General features: G+C 46.1%; 1 protein-coding gene across 1 annotated transcript; it reads left to right on the top strand.

The window, feature by feature from the left end:
• On the top strand, positions 1 to 22,862 carry LOC115466474. The gene is made up of 12 exons (XM_030197721.1): positions 1 to 324; positions 6,809 to 6,855; positions 9,081 to 9,107; positions 9,448 to 9,765; positions 11,428 to 11,704; positions 12,063 to 12,098; positions 12,799 to 12,834; positions 13,535 to 13,570; positions 14,272 to 14,307; positions 14,601 to 14,633; positions 21,171 to 21,326; positions 21,960 to 22,862. Exons 4-12 carry the CDS (start codon positions 9,670 to 9,672, stop codon positions 22,442 to 22,444), a joined length of 1,191 nt encoding a protein of 396 aa, XP_030053581.1. The 5' UTR covers positions 1 to 324; positions 6,809 to 6,855; positions 9,081 to 9,107; positions 9,448 to 9,669; the 3' UTR covers positions 22,445 to 22,862.
• Positions 22,863 to 23,674: the final 812 nt, after the last annotated feature.

Here is a 23,674-nt window from a genome sequence, read left to right as displayed (position 1 = left end):
TGCAGTGCCCAGGAGGTGGTATTAATCAGTTGGCACCTGGTACTGGAACAGAGGGAAAGTCCCTAAATCCTCTGTCTCTCCTTCCTGATACAGAATCCAGGGTGAAACTCACTCAGATACACAGGTGGTGTTGGCAAAGCAAATCTTCACTGGGTTTAGAGATTAGAAGGAGAGGACTTGCCAAGTTACTCCTTGACAACCCGCGTGTTGCAGTGTGGTTGCCTCCAGTTACAGGTTCCCATCAGTGGGCTCAGCCACGGGAGAGACATCCCACGGGGATCGAGGCCGTCCAGGAGCGAGACTGCAGGACACTTACTAAGGGAGGTAAGCTCTTCAGGAAAGTCTCATTCGTGTTTGAGGACAGGACGTAGGGTTGCCAGCCAGCTTCACTCCTTTTCCCTCCTCCTAGGACAGTCTGTGCTTTTACCTGCATCTCCATTACATTCCCCTTTTTTGAAAATTGAATTTCCTCTCCCCAGTCGTTCCTGCTTACAATCTCACAAGGATACACTTTTAGGACTGACCCTGTCCACATGCTTATCACACTCCTGAACACACACCAATCATTCCTCACAAGGGAGCATAAGCCCATTTTTACTGCAGGAATCCCTAGTTTGCTTTTTTCAGCAGCCACAGCACTCTGGGCTGAAAATTTCAACGCATTCTCTACAATGACTTAAAGATTTTCGACTCCTCTCTCTCCTTCTCTGCACATATCCAACAGATTGCTAAAACCTGTTTCTTTCTCTATAATATCAACAAAATCCGTCCTTTCCTTTCTAAGGACACTACCAGAACCCTTATCCACACTCTTATCACCTCTCGCTTAGACTATTGCAACTTGCTTCTCACAGGTCTCCCACTAAGCCATCTCTCTCTCCTTCAACCTGTTCAAAATTCTGCTGCACCAGGGGCGTAGCCACGGGCGGGCTTGGACGGGCCCGGGCCCAGGCCCACCCACTTTCCCTCCAGGCCCGCCCAGCCAACATCCTCGTACCAAGGGCGGGGCAGTGGGGAGGTGCTCCACCGGCGCCGCAGTCCCCACCTGCCTACTAGCTCTATCGACGCTCTTCTCCTGCCATCCAGCCTTAAAAAAAAACCCAGTGAAGCGCCTTGCGTCTGCTCTGCTGTAAAGCAAGCAAATCGCCTCGTCGTATCGGCCCTTCCTTCACTGTATCCCGTCCTTGCGGAAATAGGAAGTTACATCAGAGGGCGGGACACAGTGAAGGAAGGGCTGACACGACGAGGCAATTTGCTTGCTTTACAGAAGAGCAGACGCGAAGCGCTTCACTGTTTTTCTTTAAGGCTGGATGGCAGGAGAAGAGCGTCGATAGAGCTGGTAGGCAGGTGGGGACTGGGTCAGGGAGGGGGGCTCAGATGGGAGAAGGGGTCTGAGTGGGGTGGGGTGGGGAGGGGCTCAGGAGAAGGGGACTGGGTCTGGGTGGGGAGGGGCTCAGATGGGAGAAGGGGACGAGGTCTGGGTGGGGAGGGGAGAAGGAGCCTGGAACTGGGGTCTGAGAAGGGGGCAGGAGGGATTATGGGGCCATGCCTGGGGCAGGTGGAAGAATTGGTCTGGGGCTGAAAAGGGGGGCCCTAATGCAAGGCATGTGGATGAAGGGAACTGGGGGCTGAAAAGGAGGGTAGGTGGGATAAGGGGGCCAGTACTGGAACTGGGGGCTGAAAAGGGGCAGGGGCTAAAACTGTGCGGACTGGGGGCTGAAAAGGGGACAGGGAGAAGTGGCTGGGGCTGAAGCTCGGGACTGGTGGGAGAAAAGTGCTGGGGTTGAAACTGGGGACTGGGGGCTGAAAAGGGGACAGGGAGAAGTGGCTGGGGGCTGAAGCTCTGGACTGGTGGGAGAAAAGGGCTGGGGCTGAAACGGAGGGGCAGGTGGGAGATGTGGGCTGGGGCTGGAACTGGGGGCGGAAAATAAGGGGCAGCGAGAGGGAGGGCAGACCCTGGATGGATGGGAGAGAGAGGGCAAATGGTGGATTGAAGGGGCAGAGAGAAAGGGCAGCGAGAGGGAGGGCAGACCCTGGATGGATGGGAGAGAGAGGGCAAATGGTGGATTGAAGGGGCAGAGAGAAAGGGCAGCGAGAGGGAGGGCAGACTCTGGATGGATGGGAGAGAGAGGGCAAATGGTGGATTGAAGGGGCAGAGAGAAAGGGCAGACAGTGGATGGAAGGGACGGCAGAGGGCAGACACTAGATGGCAGAGAGTGAGCAAAGACAGATGCTGGATGGAAGGAAGACGGTGAAAAGAAGATGAGGAAAGCAGAAACCAGAGACAACAAACTGTAAATAAAATATATATTTTTATTTTTTTGCTTTAGGATAAAGTAGTATTGTAGATGTGTTAATAAATGTTTATAAATAGAACATGTAAATGAGGTAATCTTTTTATTGGACTAATTTTAATACATTTTGACTAACTTTCGGAGAACAAAACCCCCTTCCTCAGGTCAGGATATGGCCTCTGAAAGCTAAATGTATTAGTCCAATAAAATGGTATTATTTTATTATCTATATTTGTTTTATTTCTATTTGTTAATTTGTAAAGTGGTGATTGGTTCGTTAGTTTTTTTTCAAATTTACATCTGCTGTCTTTATATTTTGCACAGTACTAGGGGACAGTTTCTGTTTCTGTGGTGTTGCATTGTATGCAGAGTCTGGCATTGGGGGTTCAGGTTAATTTTTGTCTAAATAGAAAGTTTATGATTACTTATTCTATAGTGGATTAGGGTGTATCTGTGTTTGTGAAAAAGACATGGCTTTCAGTTGACATTGACTGTGCAGGATCTACGATCTGTACTATTCTGTCTGGTTTCGTTTTACAATAGGTGAATTGATGTTCTAGTGCTCACTGTAGTGTTTAAGATGCTTTCCTTTTCCTTGTGTGACTCGTAGAAATGACTGTTTATGGTATGGTAGAATTGCTCTATGAGTGTTTTGTATTCTCGGTATGCCTAATACTAGATTTTGGAGGGGGAGGTGTGTTAAAAAATGACCAGCCCCGGGTGTCAACTACCCTAGGTACGCCACTGCTTTGATCACTGTCGCTGCCTTTTCTCCCACGGCTGATGCCAAACTATGGGGGAGGGGGAAGGGCAGGCTGGAGATTTTGGGACAGTCCTGCATTTCTGACTACCCCATTGTTATGGGACTTGCAGCACTGATTTCCATGGGCAGAATCAGGCACTGCAAATCCCACACTGATTTGGGTTATAAAGTTTAAATCAGGACTGCACAAAATCTCAAGCCTGGACCTGGGTAATTTGCCATCTCTGTGATTTCTAATTTTTTGTGTTTTATTCTGCAATTTGTAAAGGGTGGTCTGTGTTCTTGGTATCTCTGCAATTTCTAATTTTTTGTCTTTTATTCTGCAGTTGGTAAGGGGTGATCTGTGTTCTGCATGTGACCGATGTAAAAGATTCTGTGTGCATGTAGTTCGTGTTGGGATCTATATGAGTCTGACTTCTCTGGCTTTTTAAATGGGAATGTCAGTTTCAGAATTTACCTGTTTTATGAATACAACTTAATCAGGCATTTACAAAGCAAAGTTCGAAGGATATGTGCCATTGACATGTTTGCCTTATAGCAGTCATATTTGGTCAAGTTTAAGATATGGGATAAAATCACTATATTTAAAAATGTCGGTGTTCCATGAACCAGGTATGTGGTTTGTGTTAATGCAGGAGAGCTGTTGCACAGACTGTTTACTTAGAAATCCATCATCAAGTGCACTTTAAGGCATTATTAAGGAGTATCCAGTGGTGTGCTGGTAAATTTTTAACAACAGGCTCTCTCCCCGGTCCACCTCAGCGCCCCCCGTCCACCACTGCGCCCCCCCCCCCCAAAATTGCAGAGCTGGCTATAGCCGGGGGAAGGGGGGCAATGCACTACTCTCTCCAGGAAAAAAAAATTAAATGATCCCAGATTCCAATTTAATTCATGTTTAATATGGGATAAAATACCATAAATAAGTAAATAAATATAAACTTTTAACGTTCAGCACCTGATTCTCAAAGTGGACATATTCCAAACACTATAATGAAAATAAAATTATTTTTTTCTACCTTTGTTGTCTGGTGACTTTGTTTCTCTGATCATGCTGGCCCAGTATCTGATTCTGCTGCTCTCTGTCTGTTCCCTTGACTCTGTTTCCAGGGCTTCCTTTCTATTTATTTCTTTTCTTTCCTCCTTTCTTCTTCATTTCTGGTCCTCCGCAGACTTGACTGTACAGTGGATCCAGCTTCTGCCTATTTTCTCCATCCATGTGCAGTTTCTCTCCTCACTTCCGTTTCCCTCATCTAATCTCCTTCCTCTATCTTCCCTCCATGTCCAGCATTTCTTCTCTCTCCCTTCCCTCCCCTCCATCCATGTCCAGAATTTCTCTTGCCCTCCCCTCCATCCATGTCCTGAAACTCTCTTCTCTCCCATCCATCTTTTTCTATTTTCTCCGTCGAAGCGCCGCGTTATTTAAAGCCCTGCTGCCCATCTCCAGCCTTCCCTGCTTGCTTCTGATGAGTTCGTTCGTTCCCTCAGTCCCACCTTCACGGAAAAAGGAAATGATGTCAGAATGACATCAGAAGGCGTGACTAAGGGCACGAACTCATCAGAATCAAGCAGGGAAGGCTGGAGACGGGCAGCAGGGCTTTAAATAATGCGGCGCTTTGAGGGAGGTAATAGAAACTGACAGATGGGAGGGGAGGGTGGGGGCGAAAGACATCGCTGGACATGTTTGGGAGCGGGAGGGGAGGTAAGCATGGCCTGTGATGGCGCCCTCCTGCCATGCTTACCTCGTGCAATGGAGCCGGCTCACCCCAACGAACACCGGCTCGCAAGAGCTGTCAAAATTTAACAAGCGCTCTTGCGAGCCGGTGCGAGCCAGCTCTAGCACACCACTGGGAGTATCCCAAGAAACACTACTCACACCCTAGTGCCCACCCATATTAGCTCTGGCCCACCCAAAATGTCAAGTCTGGCTACGCCACTGTGCTGCACGACTTATATTCTGCCAGTGACACTATGCTCATATTAGCCCTCTCCTCAAGTCACTTCATTGGCTCCCTATCCATTTCCACATACATTTCAAACTCCTCTTATTGACTTACAAGTGCTTTCACTCTGCAGCTCCTCAGTACCTCTGCACTCTTATCTCTCCCTACATTCCTCCTCGGGAACTCCGTTCACTAGGTAAATCTCTCTTATTTGTACCCTTCTCCTCCACTGCCTACTCCAGACTCCGTTCCTTTTATCTTCCTGCACCATATGCCTGGAATAGACTTCCTGAACTGGTAGGTCAAGCTCCACCTCTGGCTGTCTTCAAATCTAGGGTAAAAGCCCACCTTTTTGATGCTGCTTTTAACTCCTAACCCTTACTCACTTGTTCAGTACCCATGTTTTATCATTACTACTACTACTGTAACATTTCTAGAGCGCTACTAGGGTTACGCAGCGCTGTACAATTTAACAAAGAGAGACAGCCCCTGCTCAAAGAGCTTACAATCTAAGACAAGTGAACGATCAGTCCGATAGAGGCAGTCAAATTGGGGCTGTCTGGATTTGCTGAACGGTAGGATTAGGTGCCCGAACGCAGCATTGAAGAGGTGGGTTTTAAGCAAAGACTTGAAGATGGGCAGGGAGGGGGCTTGGCGTAAGGGTTCAGGAAGGTTGTTCCAAGCATAGGGTGAGGCGAGGCAGAATGAGCGGAGCCTGGATTGGCGGTGGTGGAGAAGGGTACTGAGAGGAGGGATTTATCCTGTGAACGGAGGTTACGGGCGGGAACGTAAGGGGAGATGAGGGTAGAAAGATAGTGAGGGGCAGCAGACTGAGTGCATTTGCTAGGTAAGAAGGAGAAGCTTGAATTGATGCGGTATCTGATCGGAAGCCAGTGAAGTGACCTGAGGAGAGGGGTGATATGAGGATATCGGTTCTGGCGGAATAAAGACGTGCAGCAGAGTTCTGAACAGACTGAAGGGGGGATAGATGGCGAAGTGGGAGGCCGGTGAGGAGTAAGTTGCAGTAGTCCAGGCGAGAGGTAATGAGAGCGTGGACGAGAGTTCGGGTGGTGTGTTCAGAGAGGAAAGGGCGAATTTTGCTGATGTTAAAGAGGAAGAAGCGACAGGTCTTGGCTATCTGCTGGATATCGCAGAGAAGGAGAGGGAGGAGTCAAAGATTACTCCGAGGTTGCAGGCAGATGAGACTGGGAGGATGAGGGTGTTATCAACTGCGATAGAAAGTGGAGGAAGAGGAGAAGTGGGTTTTGGTGGAAAGACGATAAGCTCGGTCTGGACATGTTCAGTTTCAGGTGGCGGGTTGGACATCCACGCAGCAATGTCTGATAAGCGGGCCGATACCTTTGCCTGGCTCTTATTTGTCCTGTTTGTCTATTCTAATTAGATTGTAAGCTCTGTCCAGCAGGAACTCTCTTCATGTCCAGTGTACAGTGCTGTGTACATCTAGTAGCGCTAAAGAAATGATAAATAGTAGTAGTAGTTTTTCTTGGGCAGTGACTCCTAACTCAGAACCCCGTATTCTGTACTTGTATTTGGGATTATTTTTCCCCGTGTGCTATTGAATGACTGAATAATTTTGTTCATCTGCAAATTTCATCCCCTCACTCTGTTGCTCCTTTCCTCAGATCATTTATGAGTAAGTTAAAAAGCACCAGTCTCACTACAGATCCCTGAGGCACTCCATATTGATCTTTTAAATTGGGAAAACAGAGCCATTCCTGTCTTTTAGGTACCAAACGAGCAGCCCAGAATATAAGGACTTTACCAGTTCTAAGATATATGATTTGATACAGGTGCTGTCCTCCTGGATGGAAAATGTTGCTGTGGATGCTACTGACTGGTGAGTGTGTAATTGAACTGGGGCGGGCTGGCGGTGGGCAGGAACTGGGTGGGATACAGACCAGCAGGACTAGGGTTCCCCTGCATAACCTCAGCAGCTGAAAACCGAAGTGACTGAGGGCCAGATGCACTAAACCTAACGAGCCCACAACTTTGCGTTGTTAAACTGATTCCAGCCAGTTTAAAATGCAAGTAGTTTTACCGGGGGCATGCACCAAGGGCATTTTCCCTGAAACGGTAGCAGCAACGAAAACGAATGCAAATTATCCAAAGGCTATTACAATGAGTGCACTACCATTGCAGCTCATTATAATGAGATGCACTACCGTTTTTTCCGATTCCCTTTACCGTGGGAACCCTAACCGGGAGGTCTGCACCTCTCTTTAGGGCTCCTGTGAGGGAATCGGAAAGGAAAAGGACCCCCAAAAAAAGGTAAAAAAGCAAAAAAAAAAAAAAAAAAAAAGCAGCGAGCGCACGTGAGGGGCATCCTTTATGGACGTACTCTGCTGCGCTTGTGAGGGACGTCTTTCGCCTTTTTTTTAGTTTTGTCTTCCCGGCGCTGCTCACCTTCTGTAGCTGTGCGAGGAGAAGGGAATCGGGGATGTGCGAGTCGATCCGGAGTTCGGGAAGTCCCTTTCCATTATGCTCTCTTCCAGGTCTCTTCAGCCAATCAGAGTGCGTTTAGCTGACACCAGCAAGCTAGACGCGCTTGATTGGCTGAAGAGACCTGGCAGAGGAGCATAACCGAATGATTCTCCGACTGCTACCGAGGTAATGGTGAATGCAACGGATCTACAACAAGTAGCTCATTTGCATTCCCTTTCCTTAGTGAATTCTCGTTCCCTACCGATTCGCTATGGACTCGGTAGGGAAAGGGAATTACCGACGACTTTAACGCATCTGGGCCTGAGTGTGTAAGGACAGAATGAGAGAAGAGACGTGATAGACAGCATACAGTGGTTTTTAAGAAAGCAGGATGCATGATTGTTGAGCAGATAAATTCAGAGGCTTAGCCAGACTTGAAGGTGGGAGGGGGCCAGAGCCCAAGGTGGGGGGGCACATTTGGTCGCCACCCTGCCGCCGCCCCCCTCTGCCACCGCTGTACATCTTGCATGCTCAATTTCACTAAAGGGAGCATGCCCGACGTGAGGGGAAGAGAGCAAGGCAGGCATGCGGCAGCGCAGCGCCACCGCAGACCAGCGCTGAATGAAGTCTTCAGCTGGCAGGGGTTGGGGACCCCCACCACCCAACCAGGGGCCCAGGTCCACCTAGCTAAGCCACTGAGATAGATGACATCATAGAGCTATAGAAATGATAAGTAGTAGTAGTAGTATAGAGCAAGGGTTCTCAACCATGTCCTTGAACACACACACAGCCAGTCAGGTTTCAGGATATCCACACAATGAGTATGTATGACAAATATTTGTATACAGTGAAGGCAGTGAATGCAAATTTTTCTCATGCACAGTCGTTGCAGATATCTTGAAAACCTGACTGGCTGGGTGCGTCCCAAGGACTGGGATAAGACCCTCTGTCGTAGAGAAAGGGCATGCCTCCAACCTGGTTTTGATGGTGGCTGCACAGATATAGCCTGGGTTGAGCTACACGGCTAAAAGCTAGTTTGGTCTTTTTGAATAATATTGATCACTTGGTCTCATGTCATAGGATGCTAGTGTAGTCTCCGCACTAATTTGGCTACCTTTGTCTAGGTCCTTTCAAAGGTACAGCCTGCGCAACCGTATTATCGTGTTGTAGAAGAAGCCTCAGCAGTGAGCTGTGTGAGGAAAGGGGCTTTATCACTTCCTTTTTCAGCTGTTATGCTTCCGGTGTCCTTGTTCTGGCCACCACCTTATGAGCCTGTTCAGATACCATGATATTATCACACAATATAACCCCAAGATCTCTCTGTACACAACAGACTCTCACCCCCTCAAACCCATCTTATGTTCTTCAAACACAGGGCTCTACAGTAATATTAACTGCAAGGAACATGGGCACTCCTTGAGCGTTTTAAGATCTCTGATCACTTTGGCTGCTTCCTGTCAAGGAGGCAAGAGATAGAAGTGCTTAATTTCCACTTGTCAACTCGTTATGTCATCATTGGTCCAAGTTATGGTTCAGGGAAACATCTCACTCCCCCAGAATGCGCCGATAGCTGGCTCAGAATCACAGGAACCATGGTGAATACTCCAGCCACAATTATTGGTTCTCTCTTATCTCTTTCAGCAGCTGGTATGGGACTCTCACTAACAGGTAAGTAATTCAATGCACACCTGGAGTCGCTCCGATGCTGTCCTGTGCTTTTTTCATACTCTGGGTGTCTCAGGGTTCTACTGTCCTCCCCTGAGGTCTCTATTCAGCTGTTCATGTTGTATTTACTTTGGGGGTATGTTCCCATAAGGTCTCCCTTCAGGCATTCTTGTTATATTCATACTTTGGGAATCTCAAGTTACTGGTGTCTCCTCCTCTGAGGTCCATCTTCATGCTGTATTCACTTTGGGTGCCTCAGGGTGCTGCTGTCTCCTCTCCCGAGGTCACTTTTCAGCTGCTTATTAATAATGTTCGAATTAATGTTGTTTCTGTTCTATTACAGACCAGGCAGCAGTCAGGCTGGAGAATGGACCCAGTCGCTGTGCTGGGAGAGTGGAAATGTTCTATCAAGAAAAGTGGGGGACTGTGTGTGACGATAGCTGGGACTCCAGGGATGGTCAGGTGATCTGCAGACAGCTGAACTGTGGGGTCATCCTCTCAGCACCAGGGAATGCCCTTTTCGGGCAAGGATCAGGACCTGTCTGGCTGGATAAAGTGAACTGTAATGGAGCGAGTCTCAGCTCAGTCAGTGCCCTGCAAAAACCATGGGGCCAACACAACTGTGCCTACCATGCAGAAGATGCTGGAGCTGTGTGTTCAGGTGACCCATCATTGCAGAATACGCCCCTTTGCATGATGTGAACTGGATCAAATAACTACCAGAATCTGGGGTGCAATGGGGGTCCATGGTTGCAAAATTTCCAATCCCTAGGCACTATCTTGCAAATGTTCCTTCTCAGGCTACAGTTGACTTACTTTCTTTTCACTGTATCTTATATGCTAGTATCATTACCTGTTTTTGAAGAAAAAAATAATTATCCAGATTAGGTGTGCATCTTTTTTGTTAGCTTTAAACTATGTGTGGTGGATAGGCTCCACTTTTCTGTCACCCCAGAAGCCAAAATGGCAATTTCCAAAGCTATTAACAAGGGTAAAATGTCTTTCCCGTATAAATCAGCTTTCTAGAAATGCCCTCCATTAACACAGCTAGAAGCATATGAGTTGGTCCATGATGTACATGCTTTTAGCCATATGAAAAGATATTCCCTGTGGTGTATTTAGGTTGGGAAGAAAAATAGCACAGGAAGATTGCATTTTCAAATCTGCGCATGTAACTTTCCATAAAAATGTACCTACATAAAAAGCAGATGCAGGTGTATTCACAGCATGTTTCGAATGGAAAGTATGCACATACTGTCCCTTGGAAAATGAGTGCAAAGCCCACGAGTAAAAGAATCTACAAATTTTGTCTCAATTCGGGCATCATGAAAACTGATCCTTAGGACAGCAAAAGATGGTGTTGGGGTACAGTGTAACCACATCCAAGCTAAAGTTCTCAGGGAAAGCAAAGTTGCTTACCTGTAGCGGAAGTTCTCCATAGACAGCAGGGTAATGCAGCCACACTAGTTGTCTTCCAACACGTTGGTTCCATTGGTGACAGTACCAACTAGTGTACCTGCATGTCCTCTGTTTGTCTGTGGAGAAATACAGTATATTGTATACTGTGAAGTGGGGGTGAAGTGCTTCAGTTTACAAAGGAAGAGCAGGACTTGGGGGTGATTGTGTCTGATGACCTTAAAGCTTCCAAACAGGTAGAAAAAGCGATGGTCAAAGCCAGAAGGATGCTTGGGTGCATGACCAGCAGGAAAAAGGAAGTGATAGTGCCGTTGTATAAGTCTCTAGTGAGGCCCCATTTGGAGTACGTGCAGTTCTGGAGATCGCAACTACGGAAAGATATAAACAGGATGGAGTCGGTCCAGAGGGCGGCTACGAAATTAGTAAGCGGTCTTGAATGCAAAAATTATAGGGACAGGCTTATGAACCTCAACAAGTATACGCTGGAAGAGAGGAGGGAGAGAGGAGACATGATAGAAACGTTTAAATATCTCAAGGGCATTTATGTACAGGAAGACAGCCTTTTTCAAATGGAGAGCTCTGGAATGAGGGGGCATATGACAAAGTTAAGAGGGAATAGGCTTAGGAGTAACCTAAGGAAGTATTATTTCACAGAAAAAGTGATGGAGGTGTGGAATGGCTTCCCGGTGGAGGTGGTGGAGTCCAGGGCTGTTCCAGAATTTAAAAAGGCATGGGATAAGCTTGTGAGATCGCTTAGGAACAGGAAGAATTAGGGGTTACAGAGGATGGGCAGACTGGATGGGTCATATGGCCTTTATCTGCCGTCATGTTTCTGTGTTTCTATTGTGAAACACTGTTTATCACCACTAATGTCTCTTACTGTCTATAACTTTCTCTACCACTGCAGAAGAGTTGCCCAAACCCTTCATTTCCGCTTCAACCCCGACAGGAGGTAGCCAGAATCTTCTCTGCAGGCTTCCCAAGCTTTCCACAAATATTACAGTTTATTTCTACGAAGAGCACAGAATGCAGGTTGCAGAAAAGAAGGTATCCAACCAAAATGACACTGCAATCTACCCTACAAAGGAATCAGGAAGGTACACCTGCCTCTATGAAGTTCAAGCAAGCAGGACAAAAGCAAACTTTCCAGTCCCTGCACAGTGAGCCAGTCCTGATATCCTTAGGTAAGAGGTTATCTTGGCTACTCATCCCCTTCTTCCTCTATTCATTCGGCAGGAGCCAGCTCCACGGGTGCCAGTGAGTGCTGAGCACCCCAATACTGAACAAGCTCCTTATCTCCCAGTAAGCACCCCTAATCATTTAGAAACATCAGCGTCTACAAGGCTTCATCCACAGCCTTTCTTTTCTCACTGTAGCCTTTAAGGCAACCATTTGGCATTATTTGGGTTTTTTTTGTTTTTTTTAACAGAACAGGGATAATTCAGGATATTAACAGAACCCACCACTCTGCTCTTTGCTTGTAAACAATCCTGTTGCCTCTCAAGAGACAGCCACATGCTCTGATCTACGGTTTCTTTGCAGGTCCTAATGTGTTCATCCCTGGAACTGAGCCATCACGTAAGAGCCTACTCTTCATAAAAATATATGTGAGGATCCGGAACAATAGACGGTGACCCTAGCTCTTCAGAAATATATCTGTGGGGATCCAGATCAGCAGACGGCGACCCAAGCTCGTCAGAAATATATCTGTAGGGATCCGGATCTGTAGATGGTGGCCCCAGCTCTTCAGAAATATAACTGTTAGGATCCCCACAGTTATATTTCTGAAGACCTGGGGTCACCGTCTACTGATCCGGATCCTCAGTTGTATTTTTGATGGGGATCCGGATCGGTAGATGGTGACCCGGATCAGTAGATGGTGACTCTAGGTCTCTAGAAATATATCTGTGAGGATCTGGATCAGTAGTTGGTGACCCCCAGCTCTTCAGAAATATATCTAAAGGAGTTTGAATCAGTAGATGGTGGCCCCAGCTCTTCAGAAACATATCTGTGGGGATCCCCACAGTTATATTTCTGAAGACCTTGGGACACCACCTACTGATTCGGATTCCCCCAGTTATATTTTTGATGGGTAAGTCTAGTAGCGCTTTAGAAATGATAAGTAGTAGTAGTATCAATAGATGGCTTTGGTTTTTTTTTTAACAGAACAGGGATAATTCAGGATATTAACAGAACCCACCACTCTGCTCTTTGCTTGTAACAATCCTGTTGCCTCTCAAGAGACAGCCACATGCTCTGATCTACGGTTTCTTTGCAGGTCCTAATGTGTTCATCCCTGGAACTGAGCCATCACGTAAGAGCCTACTCTTCATAAAAATATATGTGAGGATCCGGAACAATAGACGGTGACCCTAGCTCTTCAGAAATATATCTGTGGGGATCCAGATCAGCAGACGGACGACCCAAGCTCATCAGAAATATATCTGTAGGGATCCGGATCTGTAGATGGTGGCCCCAGCTCTTCAGAAATATAACTGTTAGGATCCCCACAGTTATATTTCTGAAGACCTGGGGTCACCGTCTACTGATCCGGATCCTCAGTTGTATTTTGATGGGGATCCGGATCGGTAGATGGTGACCCGGATCAGTAGATGGTGACTCTAGGTCTCTAGAAATATATCTGTGAGGATCTGGATCAGTAGTTGGTGACCCCAGCTCTTCAGAAATATATCTAAAGGAGTTTGAATCAGTAGATGGTGGCCCCAGCTCTTCAGAAACATATCTGTGGGGATCCCCACAGTTATATTTCTGAAGACCTTGGGACACCACCTACTGATTCGGATTCCCCCAGTTATATTTTTGATGGGTAAGTCTAGTAGCGCTTTAGAAATGATAAGTAGTAGTAGTATCAATAGATGGCTTTGGTTTTTTTTTTAACAGAACAGGGATAATTCAGGATATTAACAGAACCCACCACTCTGCTCTTTGCTTGTAAACAATCCTGTTGCCTCTCAAGAGACAGCCACATGCTCTGATCTACGGTTTCTTTGCAGGTCCTAATGTGTTCATCCCTGGAACTGAGCCATCACGTAAGAGCCTACTCTTCATAAAAATATATGTGAGGATCCGGAACAATAGACGGTGACCCTAGCTCTTCAGAAATATATCTGTGGGGATCCAGATCAGCAGACGGCGACCCAAGCTCGTCAGAAATATATCTGTAGGGATCCGGATCTGTAGATGGTGGCCCCAGCTCTTCAGAAATATAACTGTTAGGATCCCCACAGTTATATTTCTGAAGACCTGGGGTCACCGTCTACTGATCCGGATCCTCAGTTGTATTTTTGATGGGGATCCGGATCGGTAGATGGTGACCCGGATCAGTAGATGGTGACTCTAGGTCTCTAGAAATATATCTGTGAGGATCTGGATCAGTAGTTGGTGACCCCAGCTCTTCAGAAATACATCTAAAGGAGTTTGAATCAGTAGATGGTGGCCCCAGCTCTTCAGAAACATATCTGTGGGGATCCCCACAGTTATATTTCTGAAGACCTTGGGACACCACCTACTGATTCGGATTCCCCCAGTTATATTTTTGATGGGTAAGTCTAGTAGCGCTTTAGAAATGATAAGTAGTAGTAGTATCAATAGATGGCTTTGGTTTTTTTTTTTAACAGAACAGGGATAATTCAGGATATTAACAGAACCCACCACTCTGCTCTTTGCTTGTAAACAATCCTGTTGCCTCTCAAGAGACAGTCACATGCTCTGATCTACGGTTTCTTTGCAGGTCCTAATGTGTTCATCCCTGGAACTGAGCCATCACGTAAGAGCCTACTCTTCATAAAAATATATGTGAGGATCCGGAACAATAGACGGTGACCCTAGCTCTTCAGAAATATATCTGTGGGGATCTGGATCAGTAGATGATGACCCCCAGGTCTTCAAAAATATAACTGTGAGGACCCGGATAAGTAGACGGTGACCCCAGGTTTTCAGAACTATAACTGTGGGGATATTCAGGATATTAACAGGACCCACCACTCTGCTCTTTCCTTGTAACCAATCCTGCTGCCTCTGAGAGACAGCCACGTGCTCTGATCTATGGTTTCTTTGCAGGTCCTGTGTTCACCCCTGGAACTGAGCCATCAGGTAAGTGCCTACTCTTCAAATTCATTCTCGTACGGGAAGATCTTGATATGAGGTCTGTATAAAAAGGCCACTTTTACCAAATCTTATTGCTGTTTTGACCCTCTCCTATACTGCCCTTACCTCTGTGCCAGAAAGGGGTCGATGCAGAAATCTTCATGCCAAAGGCTGAGTGCTTGGCTTCTAACACAAGATTAATAAGAAAATATTCAGCAGTGATGCTGAAAGCAAATTCAACACACGAAGTTGTAAGCTAATCGGGGGGGGGGGGGGGGGGGAAGGTTCTGTTTGAAGGGCCCTCTGTGCACATGTCCACACAAGTAACATAGTAAATGACGACAGATAAAGACTTGAACGGTCCATCCAGTCTGCCCAACAAGATAAACTCATTTTACATGGTATGCAACAGGGGCGTAGCCAGACACCCAATTTTGGGTGGGCTTGGGCCCAAGATGGGTGGGCAGAAGATCCAAACCCGGTCCCACAGGTAATTTGGTCTCTCCTCTCGTTTGCATGCCATATGGTCTGTCAAACATTCCCCTCTCCCGCATACCTTTTAAATAGCAGATTTTCACCGGCAGCAAGCAGCAACTAATATACACTGCTCATGTTGGCCCCACAGCCTTCCCACTGATGCAACTTCCTGTTTCCGCATAGGTGGGAATAAAGCTGTGGGGCTGGAGTGAACGGTATGTATCAGTCACTGCTTGCTGCAGGCGAAGATCTACTATTTACAAGGTATGCAGAAGGGACAGTTTTTAGCTGGTGGGACTTGGGAATCCCTGTCAGCCACATCATAGGTGTGCTGCTTCTGGGTGGGCCTGAGCCCAAAGTGGGTGGGCCTGGGCCCACCCGGGCCCACCCCTGGCTACGCCACTGGTATGCAATACTTTAAATGTATACCCGAGTTTGATTTGTCCTTTCCGGCACAGACCGTAAAAGTCTGCCCAGCACTCTTCTTGTACTCGGTTCTAAAGCTAATGTCGAAGCCCCTTAAAATTTACACTCCTGCCCATCCCTATCTATTCAGTCACGATCAGGGCGTAGACCATAGAAGTCTGCCCAGCATCGGTTTTGCTTCCCAATTACCGGCATCACAACCCAATGTCTGCTAAGAAAATGGGACTCGATATACCCCCTTTCTGTGGGGGTTTTTGCAACTATATTCAAAGTGGTTTACTTAGTAGATACAGGTACTTAAAAGTATCAGCACACATCTACACAGCTGTGAGCATCAAAAACATGTCTACCACATAACATTTTTTGTGAGGGGTAATATTTATGCACAGAGCAACATTCCAGTTCATACGCAGGTGTGCACCAGCCCTTTCGGTTTTGCCTAGATACACATACAGGGCCGTTAACTCCCGTTCTGTCTTAAGCGCTATCCATACACCGGGGCACCAGACAGGGATGTCCGCTGTCACCCCTATTGTTTGTATTAACATTAGACCCCTTAATCAGAGATGTTCAAAGGTCACCTTATATATGGGGGGTCATGGTAGGAGCAGATATGTTCAAGATCGCAGCATTTGCTGATGACTTACTAGCCCATCTAACTTATCCAGGAACCTCGCTGCCAGCTTTATTAGAATGTATGGCAGAATATGGAGATTTTTCTGGCTTTAAGTTAAACCTGGAGAAGTCGGAGGCATTGCAAGGTGAGGCGAACCATGAAGAGAGTTGGCAGGGACACATCCCATTGAAATGGGCAGATGGGTCCTTTCGTTACCTGGGTGTACAGTTGTCTATGGATACCTCAAAATTGTACCAACTGAACATAGAAAAGTTGCTGCAGGATATAGGACGCTCTCTTGAACAGTGGAGCCATCTACCCTTGTCTCTCATAGGTAGAATCAATTTGTTTAAAATGCTCGTATTCCCAAGATGGCTCTACATATTACAAGTTATGCCAATATACTTATTAAGCAGGGATATACGAAAATTATATAGGATCTGTAGGAAATTCCTTTGGGGTGGGAAGAAGTCCAAATTGCGCCTAGAATACCTCTTTGACAACTGGGCACGGGGAGGCTTGGGACTCCCCAATATATGAAGATATAACCAGGCCTGTCTTATGCGCCACCTTCGAGATTGGCTGTTAGATACCAATCACTTCACCCCGATTAGATGGGAGCAGGCATTGTATAAACCTTGGCATGTAAACTTTCTTTTGCAAGCCAATTCAAATAGCCTACCGTTAGCATGTAAGAAAAGTTTTTGCTACGACCTTTAAGACAAGTTTGGCAATACCTAATGAAAGCTTGGAATCAGAACCCAAATGTTAGTGATCAGTTGCCTATTCGAGGAAATGGGGACTTCCAACCCGGACTGGAAGCAGGGATCATTAAAAATTGGTCGGAAAAGGGAATCACATTAGTTGAACACATTTCAAGACTTGCAACAGAGCCTTTCCCTTACCAACAAAGACTATTATGCTTATAGACAATTACATCACTATTGGTTTAGTTTAGACCAAGAGGTCTTGGGAACAAAACTGGGTCAAAAGCTCAGAGACTTCTTAAAGGGGGATGAATATGATCAGGTTTCGATATCTAGTTTACATAAAGCACTGCTGCTGCTTTGCCCCCCCCCGTAATTATGAAGCACTTAAAGAGGCATGGAGCAGAGGTTATGAATTGAAGGGAGTAAATTTGCAAAATTGATAACAGATATCCCAAAGCAGTGGGGGGGGGGGGGGGGGCAGAATTGCAGGAGAGTCAATACAGGATAATACACAGGGGATAAATGACACAAACACAAGCAGCAAGGGCAGGGTGGACACCTGACGCTCAATGTCCTAAATGTAACAGGGGACGGAATACCTTTATGCATGCATTTTGGAGCTGTAATAGAATGAAAATATTTTGGAAGGCGGTGCATAAATATTTTGAAAACATTACTGATCAAAGAATAATTGGAGAGGAGTACTTTTAAATAGAAGGACAGCTTATGGGATCTCGGATAGGAATTTGGAATTATTATTATGCAAAGCACATGCTGTGGGAAAGAAATGTATACTCAGGCACTGGATGCAGGAGGAATCGCCCTCCTTTTGGTATTGGAGGAATAAATTTCATGAGCTGATGTTATGGGAGGCCAGGGAAGCTCAGGATTCTCCAAAGAAAAGAAAGCGGTTTGTTTCTATTTGGAATAAATATTTGCAAAGTATTTCCCATAAAGCGAGAAGTGCAGTGTTAAATACATTTTCTACACATTAAGAAGGAGAAGGAAGAGTCATGAGGGAGAGGGAGTCTCAGGGTATCTTTGGGGGGGGGGGGGAGTCTGGACAAGGAACACAATAGACAGAGAGGATAATGGTATATAGAGCTTTAAGAAGCACCAGTAAGGCAGTGAACCTTTACCAACACATTAAATATAGGAAAATGAAGAGGATGGCTATGACTAGACCATGAACAGATTACGAATGAGAATGGAGTATTTAAAGAGGGGGAGGGGGGAATAATAGTAATAAGGGGTTCAATCACGGAATAATGTAAGGTGTTACTATTGGAATTACGGTTTGAGTTTAATGTAACATGCTGACTATTGTTTCTTTCAGTGTACATGGCAAAAGTGAAGGTAGTAAGGGGGAGGGGATAATAGAGGGTACTGTTATAAAATAAAAACTGATGATAGCAACTTAAAAGTAATGTACATAAGAACGATAGCTTTACAATTTGTTGTGTATGTACTCTAATGGATGTGTTACCAGGTGGAATCATCAATAAAAATGTTGACACAAAGTCGTAAGCGCTAATCCGGCTGCTGGAGAATGAAGAACGAGGCTTTTAAATCCGAAAACTGACATTTAATTTTGTCAGTGACACAGAGCCAGCCTAACCTGAGTCAGTAGCCATTTCTAAAATCTTTAAACCATTAACATGAACTTAATACATGTAGAAAATAAGTCCACAAGCTCTAACATCTTGATAACCCTTGATTCGATGTATTTAAATCTTGTTTTAGGCAACTGCCTAGGTAAAGTCTTATTTGGGGGGAGAGGGGTTTTTCATTCTTATATGTTGAGGCTTTGTGCAATTCGGGTTTTTTTTTCAGTTTGTGTATTTTTAATGTCTGCAATAGAAATGTGATTCTTATACCCCTGTTTCATTTTTTTTAAAGTGGATTTTCTGTTCATACACTTCCTGAAGCAGCCAAACACAGACACTCTATTAGATAAAGCATTCTGGACTTATTTTCCACTTTTATTAAGGTTGTTTTTAATTGATTAAAGATTGTTGAAACAGCTACTAGCTCACAATATGCTACTACGTTAGTAGACAAAAAACAACGTACGACCGCCTAAACTTCCGGAAATCACTCAAAACCAACCTGTTCAAAAAGGCATATCCCATCGACCCAACCTAAATGCCTAAACCTTGCAACATAACGAAACAAAGCCGGAACTGACACTGCACAACTCTTCCTCTCTACGATTCCCCAATGTGTCTACAACACATGAACCTTATAATCTTATTCGACCACAATAACTATGTATTTTCTTTGCCGGAGTTGGCTAACACCGCTATGGAACTATGTAAGCCACACTGAGCCTGCAAATAGGTAGGAAAATGTGGGATACAAATGCAACAAATAAAAGGTTCTTTTATTAAAGGAACTGGAGATTTCACATGAAATGATCCAACGTGGCCACATTTTGCCCAATACCAGGCTGCGTTAGGGGTAAAAATCCGAAGATAAGATTGTATATAAACTCCTGATCCAGCTGGAAATTTGTTCCATTCCCCTGACGCAACCCGGTACTGGGCGAAACATGGTCACATCAGGTCATTTTATGCGCAATCTCCAATTCCTTTAATAAAAGAAACTTTTATCTACTACAAACGATCTGTCACTGTTCATTTATATAATGCGGTATCCTTTCACAGGTTTACAGCAGTTTACAAAAGATAAGTAAATTAGAGACTAAACCACCCGAAATTACATGTGGAAGAAAACAGCCTCAACCACAACAAGCAAGGGTGGAAGCGAAATAACGTCCAAGTGACCTGCCCAAACAGGAAGTAAGAGTGTCAGAACAAGTTCAGTGTTTCGGCGACAAGCCTCCCTCAGGGGGTCACAATGCTTAAAGGTATACCATTGACGCAGAGAGCTTAAAAAGCCCTTAAAAGGCACAGACATAAAGCACTTCAACAGGAGAGTGAACGGTGTCAAGGGATCTCTGCGTCCATGTTGTATCTTTAAGCATTGTAACCCCTGAGGAAGGTTGTCGCTGAAACACGGACTGTGTACGGCCCCAATAAACTTGTTCCGATGCTCTAATTGCCTGTATGGGCTGGTCACTTGGACTTTATTTCACTTAAACTCGTTTGTTGAGAAAACAGCCTCAGCCAGTTTTCCAACAGAAACGTTTGCAGATCCTGATAACCTCTGTTGCATTCACCATCTGAAAATGTTCTTATGCCATGCAGTGGCGTACCAAGGGGGGGGGGGGGGCGGTGGGAGCGGTCTGCCCCGGGTGCACGCCACTGGGGGGGTGCTGCACGCCAGTCAGCTTCGTTCGCTTCCATGCTTCCGGGGCAGAGGGAGCATGGAAACGAACGAAGCTGACCAGCGCGTGGCACCCCCCCAGCGGCGTGCACCCGGGGGGGGGGTTCTGCACCCGTTTGGCGGGGCGCATCGGCGATCCGCCCCGGGTGTCAGCCCTCCTAGGAACGCCACTGATGCCATGCATATGATAAAAACCCTATGAGGATGAAAATGATAAAGGGGATGGGACGACTTCCCTATGAGGAAAGGCTGAAGCGGCTAGGGCTCTTCAGCTTGGAGAAAAGATGGCTGAGGGGAGATATGATAGAGGTCTATAAAATAATGAGTGGCGTGGAACGGATAGACGTGTCTGTTTGTTTACTCTTTCCAAAAATACTAGGGCTAGGGGGCCTGCGATGAAGCTACAAACTAGTAAATTTAAAACGAATCTGAGAAACTTTTTATTCACTCAATGTGTAATTCAACTCTGGAATTCGCTGACAGAAAAGCAGTAAAGGCAGTTAGCTTAGCAGAGTTAAAAAAAGGTTTGGACAGCTTCCTAAAGGAAAAGTCCATAGACCATTATTAAATTGGACTTGGGGAAAATTCACTATTTCTGGGATAAGCACCATAACATGTTTTGTACTTTTGGGGGATTTTGCCAGGTATTTGTGACCTGGATTGGCCACAGTGGGAAACAGGATGCTGGGCTCGATTGACCTTTGGTCTGTCCCAGTATGGCAATACTTATGTACGTCTGTGCATCGCAGAGACATTCCTAACGGCTCATTCCCACGCGTTTTAATATACTGTGCGCTCATGTGTATGAGAGTTAAATACTTTCACAGAACCTCTTTCTCCATGGTAATTGCACGCTTCCGCTCATGACAGCTTTGTGCATCTGCCTCAAAATGCTTTAGGTGAGTGAACTGCACACCAGGCAGTTAGGATGGTCGGGGGGGGGGGGGGGGGACATATCTAAAGAAGTTGAAAGCTGCTGGATGTCGAATCTGGAGAGGTTAATTCACACCTTTTAAATTCTGACAGTGACGACAGCAGTTGCAACAATGGCTGTGAATATAGCGGTGGGCGTGGGCGTCCTGGCTGCCCTCATCTTGCTGGTAGCTGGGCTGGTGCTTTATTTCATCAGGAGAAGAAACAGCAAAGCTAATCCTCCGAAGATCAACACACAAACTGTAAAAGGTAAATGCGAAGACACAGGGAGCTCTCTTAAAACAGGGATGGGTACAACGTGGGCAGAAGTGAAATCTATATACAAACGTACGCACACAGTGTCACGCCATGGGAGAGCAGCAGAGGCACGTTTCAGGGTGCTGGTTAATGTGCAGGTAAATAGGGAACTTTCTGGTCCTGTCCTACCGCAGTCTGGCACATTTTCCCAATGCTAAAGAGCAATTTCCATTTTTATGAAAGTAACAATGAGAGAACCTCTTGGACAGGAGCTGACAGTTACATGGGTGATCGTGAAGATGCTTTTGTTTGTTTCTTATCTGTATTTGGGGGGGGGGGTTCTCCCATTTGATGCTTACTGCATACTGCATCCATCCAAACTGTGCCTGCCATTCAGGCCGATTATCTCGCAGCTCGGCAATGAGGTCATCACACTGTGACAGCCTATTCCTGGTTTATTTTGGGAGGGGGGAATATAGCTCAGTGAGAGCTTGGCAGAGTACTTTTAAAACCTTTCATCTGCACAATTTGATGGTAACGACCAGGATGAAGTAGTTACTTTAAAAAAAAAAGTCTGACCACTGACTTAATTTGTACGTGTTCTTCAACCCTTCTCTCCCCCCTCCCCATATCCCTGCACTACAGAAAACGAATATGCGGAACCAAGAGACCCTGGGCAGCCCACCAAAGTGCTTGGCATCACCAAAATCACCTCAATGATGGACAAACCCACCCTCAAGACTGGCGACCAGCATTACGTCAACACCATGCTAGCTCTGTCGGATCCTCCAGACGGTGAGAGCGCACAGGCACCCACCTTCCAGTCCCACAACAGAAAAAACTACGGGGAGGCAGCCACACGGGATGAGGGGTACTACCAGTTTCCAAAAACTTCAGAAGATGTGGCCACATCAGATGGGAGAATCTATGAGGAACCCGATTCACTGGCGACGGAAGCCAAATCAGATGAGGGCCAATACGAGACCATGATGATAGGCAAGGTGGAGGCCCGACCACACAACAGTCACTATGAGCTCATCTGCCATGAAACCTTGCAGGATGCTGTATACAAAACCATAAACTGTAAAATGCACCTAAATGGAGGTACGGAGAAGCCCACGCTCGGGTAAGACCAAGACAGAACCTGGAATGAGCTTTCTACACTGCATCAGGTCAGGATGCACTGGGGACCTGAACCCAGCCCTTCCACTCGGCTGATTGCCAGTACTCCAGGGTGTACACCAGAGGCACTGCCGAGAAGGGTAGAACTGCATGACCAAATCTGCATCTTACTAAGACCCAAAATCAGCTTGCAAAGATACTATGGTGATGATATATGAAGAGTGTGAAATGCAATGCCTGCCTGCTCTATTTAATTACTAATAGAAAAGTGTAGTAAACTCTCACCAGATAGTTTGAGATTTTTTTGAGGATACATCCTAGTGGTCCAGTAGCTAAAAAGCTTGGAAGAAAGGGTGGTTAAGTCACTTCACTGGCTCCCTATCCGTTTCCGTATTCAGTTCAAGCTTCTCTTATTGACCTATAAGTGTATTCACTCTGCCGCTCCACAGTACCTCTCCACTCTCCCTACACCCTCCCTCGGGTACTCCGTTCTGTAGATAAATCTCTCTCATTTGTCCCCTTCTCCTCTACTGCTAATTCTAGACTCAGTTCCTTTTGTCTTGCTGCACCTGACGCCTGGAACAGACTTCCCGAGCCCGTGCGTCTAGCCCCGTCCTTAGCCGTTTTCAAGTCCAAACTTAAAGCCCACCTCTTTACCACTGCTTTTGACCCCTAACCACTACTCACTTGCCCTGTCCTTTATCCTCACCTATTTATTCCCTTACCCTTAATCGTTCTGTCTGTTTACCTGTCTTATCTAGATTGTAAGCTCTTTGAGCAGGGACTGTCTTTTTTGTGTATGGTGCACAGCGCTGCATATGCCTTGTAGCGCTATAGGAATGATAAATAGTAGTAGTGGTTAGGCCCCTCTCCCCCCCCCCCCCCCCCAAATAAAACCAGGAAGGCACCCCGGGCCCACACCCAGCATTTGACAGTATTACTGCAGCCATGTCGTCACATCCTCACTGGACTACAGAACAGGAAGCTTTGGGGGACAGGGAGAGCGTTATTACCAACCATCCAACCACAAGTTCTTACTTGTCGTCACGCTAGAGTGGAAATGATCACAGATGTACGCTTGCCAGTCCAGCGGAAGAGTAAAACTCTCTTGAAAAGACACATGGCGCAAGTGCCAAACTGAATGTAAACGCGAAGTGTTTAATTCATTAAATTTGCAATAAATGTCAGTAACTCAAAACCTCTCTGATTGAATCCCTGAAAACTGATCTAGGTGAGAA

Source organism: Microcaecilia unicolor, chromosome 3 (genome assembly GCF_901765095.1).
Source record: "Microcaecilia unicolor chromosome 3, aMicUni1.1, whole genome shotgun sequence".
Classification (NCBI taxonomy): Eukaryota; Metazoa; Chordata; class Amphibia; order Gymnophiona; family Siphonopidae; genus Microcaecilia; species Microcaecilia unicolor.
Note: the sequence above shows the minus strand (reverse complement) of the source record. Positions and strands in the feature narration are given on the sequence as shown.

What these genes read in the sequence shown, in the direction of transcription:
- LOC115466474 (XM_030197721.1), top strand. Translation starts at nt 9,670, where the DNA reads ATGGAGCGAGTCTCAGCTCAGTCAGTGCCCTGCAAAAACCATGGGGCC. An exon ending in GCCAGTCCTGATATCCTTAG is followed by an intron (nt 11,705 to 12,062) that starts GTAAGAGGTTAT and finishes GTTTCTTTGCAG; the next exon opens with GTCCTAATGTGTTCATCCCT. An exon ending in CCCTGGAACTGAGCCATCAC is followed by an intron (nt 14,308 to 14,600) that starts GTAAGAGCCTAC and finishes GTTTCTTTGCAG; the next exon opens with GTCCTGTGTTCACCCCTGGA.